This window comes from Cavia porcellus, unplaced genomic scaffold (genome assembly GCF_034190915.1).
Source record: "Cavia porcellus strain 051 isolate PalLab524CR breed Dunkin Hartley unplaced genomic scaffold, mCavPor4.1 scaffold_25, whole genome shotgun sequence".
Classification (NCBI taxonomy): Eukaryota; Metazoa; Chordata; class Mammalia; order Rodentia; family Caviidae; genus Cavia; species Cavia porcellus.
In genome coordinates this window covers 7,229,987-7,257,408 of record NW_026947508.1, presented here as the reverse complement: position 1 = coordinate 7,257,408, position 27,422 = coordinate 7,229,987, and the positions used below count along the sequence as shown (strand labels likewise).

Genomic DNA, 27,422 nt, shown 5'->3' with positions numbered 1-27,422 from the left:
GCCCAGAGGCAAGCTCTGAAACAGGAGATGAGAAACAGTGCCCTGATGACAGTGACCTTGGCCAGCATCTGGAATGCAGGCCCTGCTTTGGAGGAGCCCTGGGAAACAGATGTTCTCCTGGATAGGGCTCCCAGGGCTGGAACTCAGTGCTACATTCCTGGTCTGTGTGGGACACTGACCCTGGGGGCCAGAACTTCCAGCAGGCAGACAGGGGAGCCTGAGAAACCACAGGAATGAGCCTGGCCCTGGCCTGGACTAAATAAACAAGCAGTGTTGGTGAGAAGCAAGACGGCACCAACGCCCCTTTCCGGCTATGACCAGCTGGCCAGAACCGAGTGGGTGGTAAAACCATCTTGCTAATGACAGATGCAACTTCTGTCCTTATGTAGCCGGGGCTGGCTTGGAACTCAAGTCCTCGCTCCCGTCTCAGCCTCCCGAGTGGTGGGATTATAGGCGTGTGCTACCACACTCAGCCTGTTCATTTTAAACGTTTTGCTTACCTTACAGCTCTATGTGCGTGGCGGGTTACAGCGTGCCTGGAACTGGGGGTCCCAGTGAAAGGTCTGCAAGCCCTGAACTTTGCAAGAGAAGATTCAGCTGCATCAGCCCCTTCATAGAAGCTGGGACTCAAAGGGGCCCTGACTCCTCTGAGCCTGCTTCTGCTGTGCAGGAGACACAGCACTGCTGAGTGTACAATTCTTTCAGATCCCCAGAGCCACGTCTCCTGCAGGCATGCGGGTCAAGGCCACAGGACGAGTTCCCACGCGGACTGTGCTGTCTGGACAGGGACTCAAGTCTGAGTTCCACAGGGCTCGGATTTCATGTGTATCCATGATAAACACAGGGACAGGGAAGGAGCCCGGGATCTCCACGGTGTCGTGGGGGCTGACCTCCCAAGGTGACACTGGGCAGACTGGAGCACTCGGCTTGGCTGGCTCAGCAATCTCAGGGACAGCAAGGGCCGAGGTGAGCCCCACAGAGGGAGCAAGACCTGAGAGCCTGGGGAGCCTGGACGAGGCGGAGCCACAGCATGGCTCCCAACAGAGACGAAAGGTCACTCTGGCTGCCACCCAGTCACAGGGGGAACCAGGGAGCGGGGTGAGGAGGCAGGGCTGGAAAGGGTCAAGGTTTGGAGGCCGGACAGAGGCTGACGCCGGGGGCCTGGAAATCTGGAAGGATGAAGCCGGCAGCCACAGGAAGTGGGCGCACAAGTCAAGGGGACCCAGGGCAGAGAAACCCACCCATCGCCCTTATCTGCTCCCAAAGGCACTTCGAAGAAACTTGAAAAACACAAGAGGTCACAGTCAGATTCTCAAGAAGGGAAGTAGGGCGTGGTGGTCTGAGTCACTGTTTGCAGTGAGTGATGAGCAGTCTGAAGTTACAGAGAAATCACTGAAGGAATCGCTCTCCATTTCCTGCAGGAGTCCCCCCTCCCCCCCAGGGACCCCCAAAGTGCAGGCTGCTCCTGGAGGGCGCAGGCAGGGCTCTGCACCAGGAGAAACACCACACACGGTTCCCACTGGGCTTTATTTACTTTCCCAGATCACGGCAAGGGTACAGGGGGTTCAGCAGAGGCGGCACCTTACACACGCAGGGAGAAACTCACGGCAAGCACGTCTGCACCCCAGCAGAGGTAAGCTGAACATCAGCGGCCCCCCGTGCGGTGCCCTCGGCCACGCGTCCCTCAGCGGCACAATTTCCCTCTACTCACTTCCTGGAAGAAACAGGATTCCACACACTGCCCAGGGCTATGCGGAACAGAATTCATGTTTATTTATTTACTTACTTCCCAGGGACTCACTGGGATCGGGCGATGCTGACTGTTCCCCACAGGCTGTGAGTAGCCCACACCTGTCCTAATGGCACACTGTCCCCCTGCCTAGCTGACCACTGCCCCACAGAACGGGGAGGGAGGGCCTGGGGCCGAGCCAGCACTTGCAGGTGGCCTCCCGTGTGGCCACGCACCACCTCCTTTCCTCACGTGTCAGGGGTTTGAAACCCAGCAGGACCAGCTCCCCTCTGTGGAGGCCCGCCCTGGTCTCCATCCTGCAGCACTTATTTCTAGAACATTCTGCCAAGGCCCTGCCTTTCCCAGTTAACACCACAGTGACAGGAATCTTGCCCACTCTGAGTAGTAGCAATCCCAACACACGAAAACAGGAAGCAGTTCTCAAAGTGGACATGAGACCAGGCCTGTCAGAGGAGGCTCTGGGGGTCCAGGAGCGCAGGAGAATGGGGTCAGGATTCCCACCTGGCACAGAAAACAGTCTGCAGGCCCCGGGCCAAGGGTGGCTAGTGAGATGGGGACGCCATTAAGATAGTGGAGTGGGGGCTGAGGCCCGTGTGCCCCTCACAGGGCAAGGTCCAGCGGGGGCCCTGCTCTGTGCCAAGCGCACTCTCCAGCCGTCCTGAGCAGGGCAGCGCCCCCACCTTCCGCAGACCTTCTTCTACATCCTCTGCCCACCTAGGCCAGACCAGCTCCCGCCAGCACCACACAGGAGTCCTGCGCCACACGCCTTTCTGCAATCATTTCAGACGCTTTGGGAAAGGGCACCTGGCCATGCCGACGTGGCCTCGTCATGGGTGTGCTGGGGTGCAAGGGAACAGTGCACAGGGCTGAAGGAAGGCGGGGGCTCTGCCTGGAACCCCTGAGGGCTGCTGTCAGTTGATCTGCAAGGTGGACATCTCACGACCTTCCCAAGCAGACAGATGACTTTCAGTCCAGGGACCTGACAGGCGGGGCAAGGCCTGGCCCTGACTCCCAGGACCATCTGGCGGGCATCACCGGAGCCTCCTCCAGGGGCCTGGCCAGAGGTGCCCTGCAGGAGCGGGCGAGAGGCGGGGACTGGTGCCGAAGGGCTGGAGCAGCACGAGACAGTAGGTGCTTTCACTCGGGGGGTGGTGGCCAGGGACCGAGGTGGAGGCCACATCGTGGGGCCATGCATCACCGAGGGCAGGCGGCACTGCCCTCCTCCTCGCACGTCCCCTGCCGTCCACTATCTGCTGGGCTGCAGGTACTGGTGCGTGAACATGTTGAGCTCGCTGTCCAGCCAACCGGCCTTATTCCTGCAAAGACACGGCCACTTCGCACACGGGCTGCTGACGGGTAAGGCTGGCTCGGCCTGCCCACAGAAGCTCTATGTCTCAAGCTGGGCATGGTGGCGCACACCTGTAATCTCAGTACTCAGGAGCCTGAGGCAGGAGAGTCACTGGGGAGTTCAAGGCCAGCCTGGGCTACAAAGTGAGTTTAAGACCAGCCTGAACTGCATAGGGAGACCCTGTCTCAAAGACAAATAACAAAAAAGAAGCTTCGTCTCACTCGACACCCCTGAAGATGAGGTCCCAGCCCTGTCCTTGTGGGTGGCGGGTCACCCTGTGCAGGCACTGCTTTCCTGCTCCAACAGGGAACTGCTGGCTCAGGAGCTGCTGCAGCTCGCAGAAGGCCTGGAGTCACAATCCCATGGTTTTGTTGTTCTTGCTTCTAAGGTGTCAAGATGCCCCCAGATCACGGGCAGAGCCACTGTGCCTCACTCCCTGACCCTAAAGCTCTGGCACTGTCTGACAGCCAGCAGTGCCCGGTAAATGTCTAACATGGAGCCCCGAGTTCCCACCACAGGGCTCTTGCCATGCCTGGGCTCCACTCTGGACCCACGGCCTGGGCCGCCCTCGGCCTCACCTGAGCAGTTTGGCTTTGCTCTGCAGGGAATCCAGAACTTCGATCTTCTTATTCATGGCAGCAATTTCCTGCTCCAGGTTTTCCCGGGTGATGTCCACTTGCTGGCAGAGATGAGCAAAGGTCCCAGACAGTTCCCTGGGGGGACAGAAGTGGCTGCTATGCACAGGGCCATTTGGTAGGAGGTCACGGTGGCTGAATGTGCCACACAGGGCCAGGCGGGCCCCTTCCCACCTACTGTAACCAGGGCACCACCATGGCAGGACAGGCAACAGCTTGGGCAGTGCAGCCCAGCTTGGGCGTAAGGCCAGGATTCAGAGCCTGACACCACTGCTTGTCACTCGAGTGGCAGAGAACAAGACATGATTTCCAAGGCTCGGTTTCCTCGTGGTGAAAAGGATATGCTGCTAAAACACGACCCACCTCAAGCACGAAGGAGGTGGAGTTAGGTGCCCAGGAGTCAGCAAAGCTGCCACCCAGCAGTGGAGCAGTGCTTCCAACCCCTGACCCACGGCAGGCACCTCTGGGCCTGTGGGGTGCCACGACCAGGCTGCGACCCAGGCCATGCATGGCACGGCACGGCACACGTGCCTGTCTCCCCAGCCTGGCCTAGCCCAGGACATAATGTCCCAGAGACCTCTTCCCCTTCCTGGCACCAATGTGGGCACAGAGGCCCAGGATCCAGGATGCTGCAGGCAAGGCTGGAGGCAGCTGGGTCTCACTTCCCAGAGGGCAGATGACCCCGTCAGGGCCAGCGGGCCACTCACTGCTGGACTTGGTGGCTGCAGTTGGAGCCCGTGTAGCTGATGATAAGCTGCAGCTTCTCGCTGGCGTACTCCACAAACTGCCGTTTGAAGGCCCTCTCCTTGGCCTTGGTGGTCCAGGTCAGGCGCTCGTAGACGTAGAGTAGGCCGTAGAGCCCGAAGGAGAGGGCAATGAGCCGCCAGCCCACCGCCTTCCACACCTGCAGAGGGCACTGTCAGCAGAGCGGTGCCTCTGGGGCCCCTCCACGGCCTCATGCTCTGTCACTCCCAGGATGGCTGGAGCCCCAAGCAGGGAGCCTGGGCTCCACTGAGACACCCCTGCAATGTCTCCCCACCCTCCAGGGCCAGGGGTGGGTCTCTCTCCAGCTAGGAAGCGCTGGCCATAGGATATGAATTATGCATGGTATGGGGGCCAGACCCATGTAAGCAGATGTTTGCAGGTTTTTGGCAGTACCAGGGATTAAATCCAGAGCTTCCCATTAAATTAAATCCCCAGCCTATTTTAAATTCTGAAACAGGGTTGCTAAGTAGCTAAGTTGCCCAGGATGGAGTCCTGCACAGCAGGACTTGGGCTCCTGAACTTGGAGTCCTGCTACACAGCCTCTCAGAGTGCTGGGATCACAGGCACACGCCCTCATGCCCAGCTAAGTAGAATTGTTTTTCTGTAGTGCTGAGGGTCGAGCCCAAGGCTTCCCGCATGCTAGGTAAGGATCTACCCTGCTGCTGAGCTCATTTCCCCTCCTTGCAGCAAACAGAATTCTCAGAGCTCCAGGCTAGTGTCTCAGAGCCATGTCTCCTGCTGACGACACGGGCCATCAGAGCTCTGCACATCGCCCCCCAGCAAATGGCTCCCTCTGGTCTGGGACAGCAACAGGTTAGAGCCAAAAAGCAGGGCTCAGAGCCTGACAGTGAGGCGTTCGGCTGCCTGTGCGACCCTGGCCAAGTTCCTGGCTCACAGACAAGGCCCTGGGTAGCCAGGCATGGGCCGCATTCTTCTAATCCCAACTCCTCAGCAGCAAGACCGTGGGCTCAAGGCCAGCCCGGGGAACTAGTTTAGTGAGACCCTGCTCAAAACAAACAGGACTGGAGATGCAGACTGGTGGCTAAGTCAGTTGCTAGCTTAGCATGACCAAGGCCTGGGGCGCAATACACAGTACCAGCCCCTCCCACAAAAAGAAGCGGGGGCTCTGGCGTCCTAAGCATAGAGGTCCCAAGGATAGAAAATACTCAGCTCAGCTAGGGGTTTAGCCCAGCAGCACAAGCACCTGCCTTGCAAACATGCAGTGGTGAGTTTGATCCCCGGTACCAAAAAAGAAATACTCAGCTCACTGAAGTGCTGGGCGGAGGCAGGGACCACCCCAGCATCGAGCCCCGAGGCCTCTCCCCTCTCCCCCAGGCTCCTTGAACAGGACTCATCACTGACCACGCCGCCAACCACCAGGATGCCCATGGAGGTCCGGGATGTCAGCGAGGCCAGGCCAGTAACCATGGAGACCATGAGCTCCTCCTGGGTGAGGGAGCCCTGCGGCAGGGGCGGCATGCTGGGGTTGGCAGGTGTCAGCGGGACGGGACGCTGCACCTGTGGGGAGAGGCGACGAAGGGGTAAGAAGTGGCACATCTCTCAGGGAAGCAAACCCTCAGGGACCCCAAGGCTGGGGATCTGGGACAGGGATGCAGAGCGTCTGCCCCTTTTTTGCAGGAAGAGCTCGTACTATGTCCCAAAAGCAAAAAAAGAGGAAGCAAGCTTTTTGGGCAGCATTCCTTTACCATGTGCCAGAGCGAACTCAGCCAGCATCGTGCTGGACAAGGCCAGGCTGACCCCCGCACTGCTGAGCACACTGGGCCACGCTGCGCACACGGCCCAGCTGTCTGCCCCGGGGACCCCGCTTTAGTACAGCTCCTGTGTCTGGTGGTGGGGCACAGACCGACCTCCCATGATGCCCTGGGGAGGAGCTCTGCTTGCCTGGTCATTGTAGCCCATCAAGGCCCGACGGCTGTTCTTGGGGCCCAGAAACCTATTCACCAGCATGGTCCACCCCAGAGAAAAATGGAACTCGATGTCCTCCTGAAAGTCAGCACACAGCTTGTCACAGTTGAGGTCGTAGCTGAGGGAGAAGCACTGGCGAGGGACCAGCATGTCTATCTGATTCCGCACAGACACCGGAAGGAGGGGCTTCAAGCCATCTGTCAGGGACACAAAGCCAATGTGAGCTCGGGCCTGCGCCCCATGGGTGCCAAGCCTCAGCACACGGGCCACACCAGCTGCGGCCAAGGGTGCCAAGTTCTGCCCAGAAACCAGCCCTGTGGGGCAGCCTCACTGTGACAGGCTCGGCTAGGACCTAGGCCCCTCTCGGGCTGTGACAGTCCCAGGACAGGTCCCCCAGGGGTGACAGGACAGGAGAGCCCCAGGACCCAGTGGACACAGCACTCACCGATCATGTCCTGCTGCATGGCCTGCAGGGCCTGGGTGATGGTGGTGGAGCAGCGGTCAGACATGTTCCGGCCCAGCCCCTCCTCTATATGGCGGTGCAGTTCCTGCGAGCGGGAGAGGGAGGTAAGAGGGGCGGCACCCCACCAGGAGCCCACGGGGTGAGCAAGGAAGGCTCCCCTCAAGGCTTCCTCTGCACTGCAAAGGCGCCCTGGCCACAGCAGCCAGAGCCCAACCACTGTCTGGTGGTGACTCCATCGACAGCCAAAGAGCAAAGCAGGCCGTGCTGCCACGAACTCGTAACTCACGTTCTTGTAGACCTTGAGGACGACTGGAGAGGGGTGGAAATCCATCTGGTACTCGTCGACCAGCACAGAGAGGCGCCTGATCTCCTCAGCCATAGCAGTGGACACCTACAGCCCAGGGAAGGACGAAGTGAACAGCAGGAAGCACCGGGCTGTACCCCGAGATGGTGGACCACCTGAGGCCAGTCTGACCCGGGGAAGGGAGACCGGCCCGGCGACACACAGTGGGGCCCAAGGCGAAGCTCCATACTCTTGAATCAGGGCCACCACCTCCTCCTGGAAGCCAAGAAGGCCTCTCAGGAGAGGTTGTCTGCCCGTCCCTTTCCCAGCACCGTGGACGCTGAGTCCCCGCCACCCTGAACCCTTCCCGAGTCTCACCTGCCGTTCCACCTCCTCCGTAATCTGCTTAATCCGGAGCTTGTAGTCCTGAGCCAAGAGCTCCAGCTGCTTGTCAATGAACCGCAGCCGGTCCTGCCGCTCTTCGCGCATCTCCTGGCAGTAAACCCTGCAGGGAGGGGGCAGGGCTCAGAGGCCACGGTGCCCGAAGGCCCGGGCCCGCCCAGGACTCGTGAGTGACAATCACTCCTTGGTCTCCGACTCGACAGAGAGGGGAAATTAGAAAAAATTCTGCCAACCAGTTGATAAGGAAGGAAGCCAGCTCAGCCTCACTGGTGACCATGGAAACGAAAGGAAAGCTACCTTCTCCCCAGAGGCTGGGAAAGGGCCGGGTCTGACGCTGCAGGGAGTCCCTGCAGACAGCACTGGGAGCCAGGAGGGGCACAGCAGCGGAACCTCTAGGATTAAGTCCTAGAAAGACTTACAGAGGTGCCTGGGGGTCACAAGCAGGTGGCCGCTGCTCTAGGGCATGGCATAGGAAAAACCAAGACTAAAAATCAGCTGGTAGGAAAACGGGCTCTGGTGACCATGGCAGGCTGGCTCTCCAAGCGTCACCAGCTGTGAGCACACCCGGCGAGGAGAGGGGCAGGGTACAGGCAGGCACGCAGGAGCCACCACCCCGACAACTCCAGCCTGCCACAGGGCTGCCGTATGTGTGCGGGGACTGATGTGAACAGGGCAGCATCGGCCACAGTGGCTCTGAGGAACGACAGGGTCAGCCAGTCAAAGGGCACTGAACACTTCCTTCAGTTATATTTGCATTTAATACAGAGCAAACACTGCCAATTCTGGGTGGTGGGAAACAAGGTGCTTTTATATTATTTTCTGTACTTTTCTATATTTTAAATTTCTCCAAGCTGGGCATGGTGGCACAGGCCTGTAATTCTAGCACCCAGGAGGCTGAGGCAGGAGGATTATTGTAAGTTTAAGACCAGCCTGGGCTACAACATGAGCTCAAGGCCAGCCTGAACTGCAATAGCGAGACCCTGTCTCAAAGAGACAGAAAAAGATCTCCAAAAAGGAAAGAACAAAAACTTAAGGAAAAAAAAAACCAAGTTCAGGCTCAGAGAATAGCCGGGGGCAGGACAGGGGCCACACTGCACAAGCAGGTGGGCAGCACTGGCGGCCCCGCTCCCCAGAGGTCCTGCTTTCCAGCGGTCCCTGCTCCCCGCTTGTCGTCCGTCCAGCTGTCCGCCGCCCCCCAGCTGTCCACGGGGCTCCATGGGGTCTGAGTGGAAGCCCAGACACTCGGCCACCCCTGGGCCCTGCCCGGGGTCGCCCCAGCTGCCCGGGGCGAGTGGCATAGCGTCCTCCTACCGCTGCTCCTGCGCCGCGATGTGCAGGGAGTCCATGATGAGGCGCACGGCCTCCGCGATCTGCTTGGCCCGGACCGTGTGCTGCTCGAATTTGGTCTTCACTGCAGACTGGGAGATGCACTCCTGGAAGGCAAGAGCGGCTGGGGGAGTCAGGGCCAGGCTCTGGCTTTCTCTACCGGGGACTGGACCAGGGGGCACTCAGGAGGCGCAGGATCAGCTGACGGCAGCCTCAAGGGACTTACCTCAAATCTCCTCTCGAAATTCTGAAACTCAAACATTCTCACTTGAAAGCCTTCTGCGAGCGCACCCCCTAGGGGAGTTGCATTGCATTAGCCATGCAGAGACAAGAGGGGACACACAAACACACACACACCACCCCGGACTCCCCTGCCCCAGTCACAGGAGGAGTGCTGGACAGCGAGGGCCTCTCACCCCAGGACCTTTTCACCGCCCCTCCCCAAAACGATTTCCACTGAGTGGAATTCGATTTCCACGTGGCCTGACCCCTTGAACCCGAGAAAAGGTGGACCTCTGTTCCCACGGTTACCTCCTTCCGGCATGCCCTGGGCTTTCTGGATCCTGGCGTTGAGCACCTCCTTGGCAGACACAAAGAAGATGCGGTCCCCGGCCTGGGCTCGATCCACCACGCCCAGCTCGTCCACCAGGAAGCTGGTGCAGCGCTCCATGTGCTGCCGCCGCACCTGAGGCCCACACAGAGGGGAATTTGTGACCAGGGTGGGGTGTGGCAGGCTGCTCCTGTGGGGCCCACAGCCCCAAACTGCATTTGTTTTCCTTAACGGGTCATTTAGGCACGTTCAGTGTGATAGGTCACCCGGCCCCTCTGATCCCTGGCCACCACACTCCCCAGAAGTGCTGTCGTGGGGGTGTTTTGGGGACCGGCCCAAGGCGGATCAGGCATACAAAAGTCAGGAGTTTTTAAGAGATTTCATCCTCTCAGCAAATCTATCCACTGCACTCCTCCCTCCAATGAGCCCTGGATGCCAAGAAACGTTAAGGAATCCGCCACGGTCACGGGCCCAGCATCAGCCAGGTCTGGACTCTGGGCCGACGGCTGCGGACTTGGGAAAATGCATCAGTCCCGCCACCAGCCACCGCCCTTTCCCTTCACACACATCAGGAGCTGAAAGCTGTCACTGGAAACCGATCATTCTCCACTCTCCTTCCAAGCTTCCTTCTCTCATCTGCTGGAAGCTGAGTCTGTTCTGTATTTATTAGTTTTATGAACCAAAATGAGCACAGATGACCCCAAACAGAGACGCGTGACAGACGTGCTTTCCGGGCCATCAGAAGACGCCGCAGCCAACACCTGGAGGACCTTGGTGCTGCCATCAATTCAGGGAAGACACCAGATCTGCCGGCTCCCAGGAGCGCACAGCGTGGTGACGGGCAGATGCAGCCCCCAAATGTCACACAGAGGCACTCACCTCCTCCATGTACTCGGGCTCCGAGGCGGACGCATCCCACCGGTTGTTCAGGATGAAGATGTTTGGGCGGGACAGCCGCTCGCTCACCTTATGGAAGAACTGCTTCTCCTGGACAGGGGGACAAGGCCTCAGGACAAAGGCGCTGCGCCAGCCGGGGCGCCCCAGCCCCTGTGAAGCAGGGTCCCAGGAGAAGGGAGGGGAGGAGGTACCGTCTGCATCAGGGTGGACTCCGAGTTGGCTACCAGCACGAACACGTCAGCGTCCAGGCAGAACTTGTCGATCCAGCTGTCCAGCTCTGTGGTGACATCGATTCCAGGGCTAGAGGCGACAGGGGCAAACCAACAGGGCTGGGCACAGACTTCGAGCCCTGTCGCGCCAGCTGTGAACAGACTGGGGGCTTCGAGGCAGGCAGGCTGGGGGGAGGAAGCGGCCTGGCCCTTGTGTGGCGAGCTTGACTTCCTACTTCGCATCCTGCTAGCCTGCCTGGCCAACGTGTGGCTTTTCACATATGCGTGTACCACCCTTATACAAATGTAATCACTAGGGCCGGGGATTTAGCTCAGTGGCACAAGCGCTTGTCTGGGTGTGGAGGCTGAGGCAGGAGGACAGTAAGTTTAAGGCCAGCCTGGGCAACTCAGCAGACCTGGTCTCAAATTTTAAAAAGAAAGGACTGGGACTGCAGCCCAGTGCTGGAGCGCAGCCTAGCATGAGTGAGTGCCCAGTACCATGCCGGCCCCAGACGGGAATCAAATACTACTCTGACCCCACCACCACAGGATCTCCTGCAGCACACACACACATGAGGGACCTGGGGACGAGACGGTCTCCACCCCGCAGCTCTCCCCATCTCCCCAAGCCCAGTCCTGAAAGATCGGCAGGGCCCTGGTGCAATAGCTCTGGCAGCCAGACCCCGGAGGGAACCCAGAGGAGGGGGGTTGGCAGAGCCGTCTCAAAGGCAGCAACACTGGGGCCGAGAGTGAGCACTGGGCACAGCTCCGGGGCAGAGCACTCGCCTGGGTGCAGACAAAGCCCCCAACCCACCACCTCGAAAAGAGAAAGAAAGCAGAGCAAGGCGGGATCGTGCAGAATCGGATGGAAACCCAGCGCCTCCCAGTTCAGTCCTCCGCAGGGGCGCCCCTGCTACCTGTCCATCAGCACCAGGTCATCCTTCAGAAGCGGGCACTTGGAGTTGGGCCACATCACGCTCACCAGGCTGCCAGCGTGCAGCTGCTCGTCCTGATGCAGGGCGTGGGCCAGCTGGTTCACAGTCTGTTGGGGGAGCAGGGAGAGGATGGTCAGGCTGCGGGGCAGCCGCCCAGCCAGGCTTGCAACAGCGCCTGCCACGGCATGGCGGTCTAGTCAGCTACCCCTTTCCGTTTGTCTCCTACATAAAGTTAAGTGCTGGGAGGTATAGTGAGAACCAGCTTTCTAGATGGGTATGCTGGTGCACACCTACAATCCTTAGGAGGCTGAGGCAGGAGAATCACAAATTGCAGCCAAGCCGAGGCAACCTAAGTGACTATGCCAGACTTTCAAAAATCTAAAAAATATATCTATAGATATATCTACATATCTATATATATCAATGCAATGGCTTTGAGTTCAATTCCTAATAGCATGAAAAACAAACAAAAAAAACCCTTTCTTCCTCAAGACTCTTTCTTAGATATCACCTTAAAACTGAAACTGCATTTTTTTTTTTTTTTTTTTTTTTTTGAGACAAGATATCCCATTGTAGTCTAGGCTGATCTTGAACTCACTATGAAGCCCATGCTGGCTTCAGATTTGCAGTGATCTTCCTGCCTCAGCCTCCCAGGTACATGCTGTCACTACCGCGTTGGCATTAACTCCTTACAGAGCTCCTTCAGCACCTGGCCCCAGGCAGGAACTCGGTTTCCCTGAGACAAACGGAAGCACCCAGGTGGCAGGTCCCGGCTGGCGTGCAGCAGTCCCGGCTCACAAGGCCTCTCCACTCAGGACTAAGAGCAGTGGTGGCGCCTTTCTCCCTGCTCTGTCACCATGGATGTGCACAGCCGTCACTTGGACCCTGAGGCTCACCGGTGGCTTACCTGACTCCCTGATCACTCCTGTCCTCCAAAGAGTCCGTGTGAGGGCCCAGGGTCTCCTGCCTCCCAGTGCAGGGGGCCCGGCCCTCGTGCGGGGTGGGGTCACCCTGTGACATGGCCCCCTGGTGAACACCCACCTTGACGCTCCGCTTCTCCTCCGAGCCCTCGGTAAGCAGGAAGGCCTCGTGGCCCTCGGTGCCGCCCACCCGCAGGAAGCAGTTGGTGGTGTGGCCAATCCCGGAGGGCAGAACCTTGTCCCACAGCATGGCATTGATCACGGTGCTCTTCCCGTTGCTCGTCCTAGGAGGACACAAGGCCATCAGCAAAGCCAGCAGCAGCAGCTGTCACTGGTAGCCCCAAATCCAGTTCTCTGCACTGTCACTGGTGGCCAGACAGCACCCAGAGCACGCGCTCTGTGCTCACTAAAATAGGCAGCAAATGTCCCCTGGCCTGAGGCTGGGCCACCACCAGGGCTGCAACCTCAGGCCCATCTGTGCGGGGCTCGTGCGACCTGTCCCTGAACACCCCGCTGCCTCCCAGCACCAGCAGCACAGCTGGGGCCTATGCAAGCATGAACCACTGAGCTGAGGGCCACTCCGAGGCCGTCGCAGGGCATCAGGACAGGACTCGAGGCACAGTTCCCCAGGAACTGCCACATGCCCGGCACCCCACCTGGCTAGGGGCCTTCTTCCTGTTTCCAATTTTAATTTATTTTTAGATATCTAGTTAGAAAACTATAACATGAAAGCAGAGGGGGAAGCTTCACTCAAAGTGGGAACCAAGGGCAACAACGGCTTGCACCTGTACCCCTTGGAGTCAGGAGGCTGAGGCAGGGAAATCCATGTTGTGGTCTGGGACTACATGTCCCCTCAAAGCCTCATGCAGTTCCAGGTGGGGCTTTTTCAGAGGTGACCGGATCTACAGTGTGCGGCTGATCCAGGCCCAATGCTAGGACTGAGGGGCTCGGAGTAAGGGCGGGTGGTTGCTCAATAAATCTACTGATCAGTCTGGCACCACCCGAACCCCGATAGCCTGGACACAATACAAGGCGCAGAAAGCGGCTTGTCTAGTCTCTTGTTTGCTTTGCTCCCTCTGCCAGCCATGAACTCTGTCCTCTGAAATGCCTGTCGCCATGCCACTGTGCCCTGGAGCCAGCCGATTACAGACTGAAAGTGCTACGAAGTGCAAGCTAGATTACTCTTTCCCCTTTAACTTTGGCTAGTCTTTTTTTTTTTTTTGCACTGGGGATCAGGGATCGAGCTCGTGACCTTGCGCTTGCCACGCAGGTGCTTCTGAGGTGACTAAACCCCTGGCCCTTCCCCTCTTAACTTCGGGTCGGGTATTTTGTCTCAGCAACGAGAGAAGTAACGAACCCAGGGAACCCAGGAGTTGGAGCCCAGGCTGGGCAACATAGCAAACCCATCTCAGAAACAAAACAAACACAGACAGGATGCAAAAACACTCCTCTCGGTGGGACACCAATTCACCCAGTCAGCACGGCTGCTAGCAAAACCCAGGAAGCCATCGGTGCTGGAAGGGTGGGAGACACCACAGGCTGGTGCTCGGGGTGCACAAGGGGAAACAGCGCAGTGGCTCCCGGAACATTACGCACAGCAGGCTCATGCGACCCACTGACCGCTTGTGTGGCCTGAGAGAGCAGAAAGCAAGGTGCAGAAGACAGAGCTGTCCCCACGTCACAGCAGCAGTGTTCGCCACAGCAGACAGGTGGCAGCAACCCAGTATTCACAGGTGGGCAAGTAGATGAACGTGGCCCACACAGAATGGAGCAGGACTCAGCCCTGAAAGGTGGCTTTGGGTTTTCAGCTTGCTTTTCCATTCCAGGGGACTGAACCTGGGCCTGTGCACTGAGCTACATCCCAGCCCCTGACTGTTTGCCTTTTGAAACTGTCTTGGCAGGTCGCTAGGTTGCTGGGGCTGGGCTCGAACTTGTGACTTTCCTGTCTTAGCCTCCCTGGGTGCTGGGATTATAGGCGTGTGCTGCTGGACCAGCTCAGCCTTAAACTCCGACACAGGCTACCACACGGAGGCACTGACAAGAGTCAGTCGCCATGAGACACAGTCTGACTCCACTTAAGTGAGGCCTCTATTCTAGAGCACTCAAATTCCTAAGCACAGAGAGCGAAAGGCAGCTGGCCAGGCCTGGGGCGGGGTAACGGGGAACCGCTGCTGAATGGTGACCATTCCAGGTCCGTGAGATGAAAGGTTCTGGAAACAGGTCATAAAGTAATGCGGACACACTGGCTACTGAACCGTGTACTGTACCTCATAACGGTTAACGTGGGTGGCTGGGTACAGCGGGTGACAGAGCACATGCTTGGCACCTGGGAGCCCTGGATTTCATTTCCAGCACCACCACCAACAAAAAGGTTAATCTTGTATTACATAGACTTTTACAAATTCAACATACAAAAGAACTCGAAGGACTCAGGCAGGCCGCTGGCCCCAGCCCAGCCCGGCCCAGCCCAGCCCGGCCCAGCCCAGGAAGCAGCTGTGGGCTTCCAGACTCACCGACCGAAAAAGGCCACCTTCATGTGCCGCCGGGCCAGCACCTCGCTGATGCCCCTCACTTTGGACAGGTAGCCTTTGACGTCCAGAACCTGCTCTTCGGTTGTGACAGGGTCCAGCTCTGCATTCCTGTAGGTGTCTGGAGGCAAAGATGACAGAGGGTTGCCATGTGATGGGAGTTCTGTGACCGCAGCCGGAAGGGCCCGAGTGCTGGCCCTGCTCACCAGAACCTCCACGAGGCAGCCAGGGCATGACTGGCAGCAAGGCCGCCTAGGCTCCCGAGTCTCACAGGCACCAGCTCTGGAGCCTCAGGCACAAGGCTCCCCGTCAGACGGAGGCAGAGACACTCAGATCACTATGTGCAGCTCAACTAAGTGAAAGCACGGAGAGCAGGGGCCGCCAGGAATCCCCAATGTTAACCGCTCTTTTCCTTACATATTCCTCCTCAACAAATGCTTACAAAGCTCTCAGTACCAGCCAGGCACTGTGCTGGGCACCTTCCACACACTGCCTCATTCCAGCCTTGCTGTAACTCTGCACAGGGCAGAAGTAGGGGAGGCAAGAGTCACACCAGTGCCCAGGTTCTGAGCCCTCCATGTCACTGCACAAGGTCCCTCCTGACCTGGCCCTGCTGGCCTCTCTCTCCATCTCTCTATCCCCCCAAACAGGCCTCAGGTGACTGGGAGCATTCTCGACTACACCTCCAAGCTGGCAGCCCCCAGGCTGCACCCACCATGCCCACCCCCGCATGGGCACACGGACACGCCTCTGCAGTGACCGGGAGGACGCAGGCTCCCAAGGCTGTGGCCACCCAGCAAAGCGGGTGGTGACAGGCTCTTGCTGCCTGCCCTTTGGAGAAGGCCCAGCTGGGAAGCTGCCCTCCCGGCACAGAGCAGCCCCAGCTGCAGCCCAGGATTCCTCCGCTCCTTTCCATCCCGGGACCAAGAGGTGAGGACCACACATTTTCACAGATCAAAGCACTGTCACACAAACACCTCCCTGAAGCATGCGCTGGCCACAGCCTCAGGCGAGCCAGTGACTCGGGGTCACAGAGGTCACCCTGGGCTCTGGGAGGACGGCAGCCTTGTTACCACCTCTGTAATCCCACGCCCGGCACAAATCCCAGCTGAGCAGGGCGGCTGCTGCTAAAGAGGCAGGCAATGCTGAGGCACAGGCTCCGGAGACCAGACGCTACGCTACCGGGCGGACAGAGGAGGAGAAAGCCGAGTATAAAGAGGAGCGAAGCCCAAGTGATGGAAACGGGGAGGCTGCGGGGAGATGGGACGATCTTGGGAAGGGGGGACGGAGGGAAGGGCGGCAATGGGAGGCGAGGGCCAAGACGTGAGGCGCACAGGACCCATTCTCCATGATGAGCGCCTTTGTTAGCAAATGTCCGCTAAACACACAGCTAGTCAGGTGGAATCATTTCACTCTCAACCCTATACTATTAGAATTCAGGTTTTTCAAAACTCTTTACCTCTTTATTTAATTGCTGGCAATCAAACTCAGGGCTTCAGGCACTCTAGGCAAAGCCTCTCCCACTGAGCTACACCCCACACTTATTTTTAATTTAAAACGCAAGGGACACTTTCCCTCACATCAGGTACCACACAGAAGGCTGGGCACAGACAAGTTAACACAGCTGGACCCAGACGCCTCCTTCGGGGATGGACTGCGAGCCCCAGTGGCCCTGTTACAGGCATGTGGGGTCGGGGACCCCAGCTGACAGCAGCTGGAGAGAAGATGGCTGCCCAAGGGACATCTGCACAGACTCCTGAGGGAGCTCTGAAAATGCCTGGTCTCACCTGGGCCCCTCCAAACCAGAAAATCCAGGGCAGCTGGGCGCCAGCCACCGGGGCTCACACCCCCGGCCTACGGCCAAGCGGCCGGCCCTTCTCTGCTGGTACGGCCAGGGACTACAGGCAGGCCTCGAATTAGTAACGAGTAGCAGAGGCAAAGGTGACAGGAATGTCTATTCATAGTCCTGTCACCAATCTAAAAATATCCCGGGCAGGGCAGCCCGCCCAGGATAACCACCACCCGACAGTGCCTGGCACTCCGGCGGCCAGAACGGGGCGGGGTGAGGCTGTCAGCAAGCACTAGGTCACTCGCACGGGGACAAATCATAAACCTCAGTGTGCTTCTCTTTTAGATGGGGACAACCTTCACCCAACCCTCACGGCGTGAGACGAGTTGATGCAATTCTTAGATCAAATCTGACCTGCTGGTTCCTGGGTCTTCCCGGCCTAAGCTGCCCACTTCCTAAACCCACGGGACTGTGAAAACAGAGCACCATGAAGGGGAATGGCCCCTGGGCGCACGTGTCCCCCCAGAGTGAGGCTGCACCCCCCACACTCCGAAGCCTGCTTTCCGAGTAGCTCAGAGGGTCTGAGGCGTCCCGGCTGAGCAGGCGCCCACTCACCTTCCAGGAAGGCGGCGCTCTCCTGGATGTAGGCCCCCAGCTGCTCAAAGATGCCATTGATCTTCTTCTTGGCGGTGACAAAGTGCTTGAGAGGGGACGCATTCACCTCGGCCATGTGTCTCTTATCCTTCTTGACCGTGACGATGGGGTTACATCGAGAGAAGAGCAGGGACATCGCGCTGCAAGAGGAGACAATGTGAGCGTGCCCAGGAACACCGGCCAGGGGACACGGTGCTAGGGCATGACAGGCCATGGAAGGAGAACTGGGACCACCTCTGGGGCCGCTCCAAGTGACCAGGTGAGAGCCAGCATGAGAAGACTAGGAGGGCAGACCTCAGGACACTGAGACTACTGTCCCTGCCACGCTGCACGGGCACAGACACCTGCAGCCAAGGCCCTGAGTCCAGGCCCGGTGCTGGCCACACCTTGCCTGCTAGATGGTGACAGACAGAGAGACAGAGGAATGGCGAGGTCACACAGAGAAGCCATCCTCTAACCAGCCCTAACTTCTCCCCACACACCATCCAAGCACCTCGCAGACAGCGCAGAGTGAGGCTCAAGGTCAGCGACACCCGGCACGCACCGGGGCCACTCTGCCGCCCAGAAGCCTGATGGTGCCCATTCCTCACTGATTTACGGGGCTAAAACTGACTCGAGGCTGGGCGTGATGGTGCACACCTGGAATCCCAGCACCCAGGAGGCTCAGAAAGGAGACAGCTGTGAGTTCAAGGCCAGCCTGAACTGCGTAGGGGAACCCCCTCAAAAAGACAGAACAAAACAAAACTCACTCGAAAAAACATCTATTGGTCTCTTACTGTACCTTGGATTGTAGAAAATTTAGAAACTAAAGGAAAAAGCCCTAATTCTACCACTGTGTGATAAGCACTGCTGTCGTAAGCACTGCTAACGTTATTAACACTGTCTTTTTATGTGGCACTCTCTTCTCTCTCTCTCTGTCACCCTCATATGCATCTCTACAGTGCATTTGCTCCACATGGCAAAGTGACCTGACTCTGAAGTCCCCTGGGCAAAGGTCAAAAGTGGCAATCAGAGAAAGCGGCTCCAGATGTGGCTGGGAAACCCTGCCAGGTCCTCATGCAGGGAGCCCTTCCTCCGGCACAGCCCTTCGGTCCAGGGCAGTACAAGGAAAAGGTCCCGCCAGGACCAGAGAATGTGTATGCCACGATGTGCCTGGCTTTGTGCCTCCCTGCTGGGCAGCCCCGCCCATCAGCCCCGAGTCTCAGGCGGAAAGAAGGCGCTGCTCCCAAGCGCGCACACAAGAGGAACTGGCAAAGGGTGCCCGGAGTGCTGAGCAAGGTCCTGAGAAGCAGAAAGGCCATCCGGAGAAAGTGGGGGAGACTGAGCACCAAAACCAGCTCTTAGGAACTACCCGGCCCAAGGAGGACGCAGACAGATGGGCAGAGACAGGAACCACACGCACTGCTCAACTCTACAAATCCTTTTGCAGTGTGAGACTCCTGGGAAGAAGAGGAAGGAAGTGACCCCACTTCTGCTTCCACCCACCTCCTCCGTCCATTGCCACATCTCTGAGATGTGTTTTTCTGACTAAGAAAGACAGCAGGGCCTTGAGGAGAAGACTGGAAATTAAGTGACTGGTCCTCAAAGCAGAAAAGCAGATCCAGGTGCGGCCAGGCAGACACACGAGAAGTGCTGGGTGGGTGTAGCTCGGTGGTACAGTGCCTGCCTGGCCCAGCTCCTGGGTTGGATCCCAGCACTGATGGGGGAGAGGCCCACACTAAAAAAGGGGTCTGGGATGGGACAGGATGGGGGGTTACACGGGACAGATTTTGGAATCAGCTATCAGTGGATACAAATTGTGACTGTAGCCAGGAGTGGTGGCACATGACTGTATTCCTAGCATTTGGGAGGCTGAGACAGGAGGGTCACTGAGAGTTCAAGAGAAGCCTGAGCTACATTGTGAGACACTATCTCAAAACAAAACACATAAAAAAAAAAAAAAAAAAAAAAAAAAACAGCCCGATGTGGCGGCTCACTCTTGCAATCCCAGCACTCGGGAGGCTGAGGCACAAGGATTTTCCAAATTCAAGACCAGCTGGGGCTACAAAGTGAACCCAAGGCCAGCCTGAACCACCCTGTGAGACCTTGTCTCAAAAAGACAAAAGAAAAAACAGAGAGAGAGAGAGAGAGAGAAACCATCATGACTGTATTCTTTCTGGGCTACATAAACAACATTAAGCAAGTTATTTCATCTTTTTTTTTTTTTTTTTTTTGTCTTTTTCTTTTTTATCGGTAACCGGGGATCGAACTCGCTACTGCCTGCTTGCAAGATAGGCGCTTATGCCGCTGAGCTAAATCCTCAGCCCCCGAGTTATTTCATCTTAGAACCTTGATTTCTTCATGTGTACCACAAGTATAACACTGTAAAACTGCTACAAGCTTAGCATGCACACACAAAGTAAGGAATCAAAGAATTACGCGGTTTAAAACAATAACGATTAGCCAGATCTCCCCAAAAGCCCCGGGCCTGCAAAGAAAGTAACTGGGCTGAGGTGAGGACCTGCCTCTCCCACCAGCGGGCCTGGAGACAGAGTAAACAGGCCCGCTGGGAAGCTCAGCTGTGCCGGCTGCAGAAACAGCTTGCTTGCAGGAGTCAGGTTCAGAAGCAGGTGCTTTTTAAATTCTAGTCACTGCGCAAGCCTGAAGGCTAAGAACTAAAAGCATGAGTGAGCAGTAAGGGCAGGGTTCTCGGGAACACATGTCAGTAAAAGCTCAGTCCCTCAAGGTTAAAGTCTGCGGGGAGCTCAGCCAGGAAACGCCCTGTGCTTGCCGCGATAACACCCGCAGCGCATGTCTCCAACACCTTGTGGGAAAAAACCCACGAGTGACTGCTCCAAGCTGTGTGATCTCTCCAGCGCTGCCGACCCCCAAGCTCAGATTCCACACTTGACCCTGCTCTCTCCCGGGAACACTTTCCCTTAATTACCCATAAGCCATACGCTCCTACTGTCCTAGGCCCAACTCACGTCACCCCCTGCACAGGGAACGCCCACCCTCACCAGACTGTGTCCCCACCTAGGCTCTGAGCTCCTCGAAAGCCAGTCTTCAAGAACAGTGGCCTCCTTCCATGTTACCTTCCTCTCCACCACTATGAGTCATGGTGTGAGAGGGGAACACCCCCCAGGGACAGTTTTAAACCTTCCTGGACACCCAAATCCTCTTTCTTCTCAGAAAGCAATATTTGGGCTCAGTGTGCCCAGAGAGCTGGACAAACGTTTCAGATTCTGTAACACAATCCCTCCAAAGAGCAGGCTGGACATACACGTGGGCACAAGAGGACCAAAGCTGCAAAACACATGCACGAGAGCCAAGAGAGGGCCCCCACTATCTCAGGGCTTTGTCTGCTGCCTCTCTCACGCTGTGGGAAGCGGCTGGCTTCCCGTTCCTCCTCTGGAAAGCCCTGATAGACACGACTTTGACACAGGGATCACCGCAGGCATGCGCAGCCCATCCCCCAGCACAGCTGAGCTGGAGGGTCCAATTCCAGTATCAGCTGCACACTAAGTTGCACACTCGGAGCTTTTGAGCTCAAAGTGCTCTTGATATTATAGTCTCAGACAGGGCCAGGCATGGTGGGGCATGTCTACAATCCCAGCACTTGGGAAACTGAGGCAGGAGGCTCGCTACAAATTCGAGGCCAGCCTGGGCTACAAAGTGAGAGTTCAAGGCCATCCTGAACTGCACAGTGAGACCCTGTCTCAAAAAGACCAAAAAAATAAATACTGGGCTGCTGTCTCTCTCCACTGGCACACACGGTGACAATTTAATTATATTGGAGCAGCAATACACAAATTTATTCAATGAAGACTCTTCTGAGTAACAAGCTTTAACACTGTGATAAGCAGCTGGGTATAGTGGCACACAACTGTAATCCCAGCACTCAGGAGCCTGAGGTAAGAGGATCACCTCTAGTTCAAGGGCAGCCTGAACTACATGCCAAAGACACTGCCTCAAAAGCCAAAACAAAATGAAACAAAATTCTGATGATTGCATTCCTGGAAAGGCTCTTTCATCCTGGTAGTCTCCTAATCTCACTTCTGAAAAGTGCCAGGAGCACACTACTAACAGATAATAACCGAAGACTGGAAACAAATCCAATTAGGAATGCAACTGCTCTTAACATGTCAAGGTGACCAGAAGCTTTGCCTCAACCTAGGCCAGTGGTCATGAACCTATGGAGAACCCACATCACAGCATGCTGTTTGTAGCAGTGAAAGCTCTAAAAGATTTGCCCTCACTAACCTAGGTGGTTAGTTGGGAAGTATTAGGTATTTAGGATGTAGGCACAGGGGTAGCAAATTCACTGCAAGGAGTGTCTGGGTCTCAAGCACAGTCCCTAAAGCCACACCACCTCCTTACCCAGTTTTATGTACAGCAACTCCTAGCAGGGAAAATAAAATGTATCCACGATCGTCAGCTGGCACAGCTGGAACAGAGGAGAAGCTGAGAGATTGAAACAGAAGGATATACAGGGTAAAGGAACAGGGCAGATTCTTAGAAGAACTGTAATAAGGAGCCACCCTCTGCTGGGCAGAGCCAGGGATAAGAAACAGCGCCTCACAGAACTAAAAACAGGGAGACAGAGATAATTCTTTTTTTTTTTTTTCTTTATTAGTACCAGGGATCGAACTCACGACTGCCTGCTTGCAAGGCAGGTGCTTATGCCACTGAGCTAAATCCCCAGTCCCGACAGAGATAATTCTTCAGGGAGCCCAGGAGATCCTGGCCACTTTAAACAGGCTCTCACAATGCCCAGTGAATTCTTCGTGGAAGCAGAAAGGAGACAGAGTGGTTTTTTTCAACACAGTTTCCAATGCACTCTATACAAAGAGAACCCCAACCAAGAAACATGCCAGCCGAGGGCCAGAGCCAGCAGAGTACAGTACACCCCTTTCCACTCAACCCAGATCCAGGGTGCTGGAGGTCACAGCTATCACTTACTTTTTGGGTGGTAAGAGACGTTCACAGCGTGGGCATCATGAACAGGGCTGGAGTCAAAAAGTAGTAAGAATCTGATTCTCCTCTGTGTTGTCTCCCGTCAAGGTTGGCTGTAGACGGTGTTGACTCCACCTGTAACCGCCTTACTGGGAAGGAAAGGGGAGATGTCAATGGATGGCAACAATGAAAAAAACAACTGGTGTGTACAAGTCTAATCAGGTTTCAAAGCCAAACAAACTCATCCCTCAGGGAAGCTTACTCATCAAGGTCCTGGGGTGCTGGGCTGGCATGGGAGGAAATGCTGCAGGAAAGACACAACACACAGGTGTGGGGCCAGGCCTGGGTGTGCACAAACACGTGTTCAGCCCCGCTGGTTAAGCCTTACAGAAGTTCCCTAGAGGGGATCTGGTAAAAGCATATCCAGAGAGGGAGGGGAAGGCAGCACAAGCACTGGTGCTGAGGACCAACTACCAACTAGAGATGGGAGGAGTGGGGTGAGGGAGAGAAATGTAGCTCATTAAAAGCCAACTACCCCAGCTGCTGTAAATATCTCCATTCTCAACTCTCAAGGGCTAAAGAGAAGCTTGGACTACTTGGAAGGTTTACACACTGCTAGTCGAGTGGCCAAACGAGGAACTGAGACCTCCCACCTCTCTCACTTGAAAGCTCAGCCTAGCTGCCCCTCTTTGGCGACAGGAAGGGAGAAATCAGAGCCCTTTCCTTTCTGGGAGGAGGGAGACAGAGCGCTGAAAATTTAAACAATTGGGAGCAAAAATGGATTTCAAAACCGGAGGACGGCCGAGCATGGTGGCTCACGCCTGTAATACCAGCACTCAGGAGGCTGAGGCAGGAGGATTGTCGCGAGTTCGAGACCAACCTACGCTACAAAGTGAGCTCAAGGCCAGCCTGAACTGCATAGTGAGACCCTGTCTCAAAAAAGACAAAAAAAAAAAAAAAAAAAGGAGGACAAGTGTCTGGCGTCCTGCATCCGAGCAGCCATTTCTTTAGCATTTTTGTGCGTGTGTGTGTGCGCGCGCGCACGCTAGGCGCTGGGGTTAGAGATAAGAACAGTCTTTGCCCTCCACTGCATTACAGTGCTACGAGAAATCATACAAGTAAATAAGCCGCTGTACCAAACGCCCTAAGTAGGGGAGGGCGGGGCAGGGCGCTCCAGCAGCGAACGGGCGCATCTGCCTGAGTAAATGCTGGCAAGAGAAGGGGACTGAGGGAAAAACAGGAAAGGAGCAGCCGCGGAATGTGGTCGTTAAGACTGTGAAGGGGTGCGATGGGAGCTCCAGAGGACCCCACGCCCCAGCCCAGGGTCCTGCGTCCCGCCCCTCCTCTCAGAGCCGCGAAGAGCCGGACTTCCAGGCCAGAGCGTGGGGACCCTCCTATGACCTGATCATTAGCCCTGAGAGTCCCACCGGCCCACCACCCCGGGCTGGGCAGCTCAGGGATCTCCGTGCCGGGACTGGCGAGTCCCACTATTCCAGCAAGCTAGCCCTCTCACCTTCACCTTCCCGGCCTCGCGGCGGCCATCACAACCATGATGTCACCAGCGAGCGCCACCCCAAAGAGAGGCGAGAGCAGGGCGGGGCGCTCACGTCATCATCCGTCGACCGCTTCCCTCTCGGCCTAGACGAGCCAGTGGACTCCGAGCTCAGTCGTTTGGAATTTACTACTCCTTATGTCGCAGTGATTTCAGGGTTCTGCCCTTTGAAAGACGCTGTAGCGTGCAATTTTACCACTGGCTTGTCCCAAGCGGATGTGGTAAGAGCCTCGGGACTTCCGCTGCACTATGGGAGATGTAGTTTCCGTGGGCGCGGGCTACAGCCGGCAGGGCGGGGCGGGGCGGGGCGGGGCCTCCAGCTGTCAAGGGACAAGAAAAAAAACAAGGGTACAGATTTCAGGTCCCCCGTCTGGCTTATTGCCCCAGAATCGGTCAGCCCTGACTTGAATCTTAGGATGTTTTTTGAGAAGCGCCCTCAGGAGGACCAGCGTTGGGGGCAGTGACTCATCTAGGGAAACAGGCAGGCTGGGGCTGGCTGCCCTTCAGTTGCCTTTGTAGAAATCAGAACAGCAGCAGCGTACCAGGCTCAGAGAGTGACTGCCCAAGGTCCAGCGACAGTCAACTGGGACTCTCATTATGAGCCAAGCACCAAGAGACAGCAGTAGACAGTTTCAGCAGGGAAACTCCTAGCCTGGACTGGTATACCAGTCACTGCTGAGTGGCTACTGAGTCCCCACAGTGCAGTAGGTGCAAACTGAGACATGCCCCAAGACTTGGTGTGTAAAAGATTATAATTTTGAATACGTTGGGTTAAATAATACAATTACTTAAATTTGCCCCTGGTTTCTTTTTACTTCTAAAATCGTGGCTAGGCCTGTAGTCCCATTCCTCAGAGAGGCTAAGACAGGAGCAATGCAAGTTCAAACCCAGCTGGGAATTTAGAAAGGTCCTATCTGCAACGGCCTGGGGACGTAGCTCAGTGTGAAGGGTCTGGGATCAATCCTCAGTAGTGCAAACACAAACAAACAAAAACGTAGCTACTAGAAAATTTTAAATCGCATTCACATTTGTGGCCCATATTGTGTTTCTGTTGAGCAGCACTGGCTAGGCAGAATACAAAATACAATGCTTTTCCACTTAAGAAACAAAGAGTTCAATACATGATATATTTATAATGATTTCTGAGGTCTCAAAGCTAAGGCAGTCTTATGCAGCATAATGACGTTATGCACATCTCTCCTGATCCCCAGCCACCGGCTGTCTAGCTCCAAACAAAGCACACAGCATTGCCAGCTGCTGTGATACTAGGAAAGAAAGTGTTCTTTTTTCTTTAATTTTTGAAACAGAGTTTCACACTGCAGTTCAGGCTGGCTTTGAACTCGCTTTGTAGCTCACAATGGCCTTGAACTTGAAGTGATCGTCTTGCCTCAGCCTCCTGAATACTGAGATTATAGATGTGCACCACTAAACCCAGCCTAAAAGGAAATGTTCTTTAAAGACCCTATGGTTTGGGTTGGGACCTGGTTTAAATTAAGAATTTACCCTTTGGGCCCACTGTGGTGGAGCATACCCCAGCAATTGGGAGGTTGAGGCAGGAGGATCACAAGTTTGAGCCCAGTTTTAGCAATTTAGTGAAATCTTGCCTCAAAAAAACTGGAGACATAGCTCAGTGAGATAGACCCTGAGTTTAATCCCCAATACTACAAAAAATATCTTTTGTAAGTTTCTGTAATTTTGGTAATACTGACCATCTAAGACAGGAAGACATTTTGCAATTCCAAAGTAATAAGTAAAATGTTAATAAGCAGTGCTGATAATATCCTACTGAAACGCAGGAGTAACTCAGTATTTCACTGAATTGCTCAGGCAGGATTTTTTTTTTAATTTTTTTTTCTGGAAAGAGGGTCTCATTATACAGCCTGGGCTGGCCTTGAACTCACAGCAATCCTCCTGCCTCAGCCTCTGGAGTGCTGGGAGTACAGGCTTATGCCACCATGCCCAGCTCACCCTTGTCTTGACAGCATTCTTTCATGAAGGGCACAAAGAACCAAGGACCAAAGGGGTGAGGGGTTGATTCCGTGCTGCACTAGGACCCAGCTTCCCAGGAACAGCCCTGTCCCAAATGCACGGCAAAATCTAGCCAGAGAGCCTCAAGAGGAGAATCAGTACCCCTGAGCCTTTCCTGGGAAGTGGCTCAGAAGCAGCGTTCTCTCCCTCACCACTCTCAGGGTGTCTGTCTGTTCTGAGAGTCTGACTGGACAGTGGGGCCACACCCAGGCCATACCTGTAGGTGTGTCCAGACCTCTGTCTGAGATGTGGCATCGAGTGGAACGTCAAGGACCAGCTGTCTCAGAGTGTCGCTGATGGTTTTCTCCTTAATCTCCTGCCTCCCTCTCATCTGTCAGGAACCATGAATTCCGTTTCCTTTCTCTGATGGAATCTTGCCCAAGTCAGGTAGAAGCCTAAAGGATCTCCCCAAATGCCTCCTATCATTTTTTCCTCTTCCCTAAACCTCCCTCCAAGCATTGGCTCAGGCTTCACTCATGAATTCCATTTATCATCAGAAAAAGGTGTTAAAAACAGCCCCAGGTTGGGGTGTGGCTCAGTGGCAGAGCATGTGGCTGGCATGCTTAGGGTCCTGGAGTCAATCAATCCCCAAGTCCCCAGCAAATAAACTTTTCTCTCTCTCTCTCTCTCTCTCTCTCTCTCTCTCTCTGTCTCTCTCTCTCTCTCTCTCTCTCTCTCTCTCTCTCTCTGTCTCTCTCTCTCTCTCTCTCTCTCTCTCTCTCTCTCTCACACACACACACACACACACACACACACACACTCACACACGCATGCACAGATCAGCTCAAGAACCCTGTTATGCTTTAGCTCTGGAATGTCCCCCAGAAGTCTGTGCTCAGGGGTGGAACTTATGGGAGTGGACTGGATCACAGGCTCCTCTACTCTTCAGTGGATGACTCACTGATGAATTTATGGATATATACTGTTAAAAGGAGGGGTGTGGTTGGAACTGAAGCTGACTGCAGGTGAGTCCTCCTTTCTCGCTCTGCTTCTTGGCTGCCATGAGCTGAGCAGCCTCCTCCACCACTCACATCTACCACACACTCCTTCTGCTTTGGAACCAGCTGACCACGGCCTGAACCCACTGGACACTGACTCAAATGAACTTCTCTTTAAGTTGAGTGTCAAGTAATTCATCGCAGTGACAAATATAAATATCCAAGAAAAAGACTGGCCGTGGTGGCTTGTGGAGAGGAGACCTGCGCAGTCTGTAGTAAGTGTGACAAAGATTTATGCTAGTTTAATTTATCACGAGCCAATTTTGAAAAACAAAACAATTAAAAATCTTTAGAAGCCATACATCCAGCGATCAGATGACCCCAGCAGCCTCCTGAGTCACACACAAACTCTCCGTAGCCCTAGGCAATGTGCCGCCTACACGTTCCTAAACTGCAAGCTCACTCCCAAGCTTCACAGTAATGACATTCAGAGGCGTGGCCTTTGAGAAGACGATAAATGGACCCTGAAGGTGAGATGGCAGGAGAGGAAACACAGGTAAGCCAGCTGGCTCCCTCCGTTCACCGTGTG

The 27,422-nt window shown here is 55.7% G+C and overlaps 1 protein-coding gene across 5 annotated transcripts; it reads right to left on the bottom strand.

The window, feature by feature from the left end:
- Positions 1-1,508: 1,508 nt before the first annotated feature.
- Positions 1,509-24,022, bottom strand: Mfn2 (mitofusin 2). 5 transcript variants are annotated; one of them, XM_013153932.3, is made up of 20 exons: positions 23,829-24,022; positions 22,322-22,464; positions 21,740-21,823; positions 17,342-17,520; positions 14,923-15,058; positions 12,531-12,693; positions 11,472-11,596; positions 10,537-10,645; positions 10,328-10,435; positions 9,430-9,583; positions 9,125-9,192; positions 8,884-9,005; positions 7,549-7,675; positions 7,174-7,278; positions 6,870-6,972; positions 6,401-6,621; positions 5,861-6,016; positions 4,441-4,637; positions 3,677-3,811; positions 1,509-3,066 (listed from the first exon to the last, which is right to left on the bottom strand). In XM_013153932.3, exons 4-20 carry the CDS (start codon positions 17,514-17,516, stop codon positions 2,997-2,999), a joined length of 2,274 nt encoding a protein of 757 aa, XP_013009386.1. In that variant the 5' UTR covers positions 17,517-17,520; positions 21,740-21,823; positions 22,322-22,464; positions 23,829-24,022; the 3' UTR covers positions 1,509-2,996. The 5 variants fall into 5 exon arrangements, with proteins under 5 accessions (XP_013009386.1, XP_013009387.1, XP_003471465.1 ...); XM_013153933.3 differs by having other exon boundaries at positions 21,740-21,806; XM_003471417.5 differs by having other exon boundaries at positions 22,322-22,460; positions 23,829-24,018.
- Positions 24,023-27,422: the final 3,400 nt, after the last annotated feature.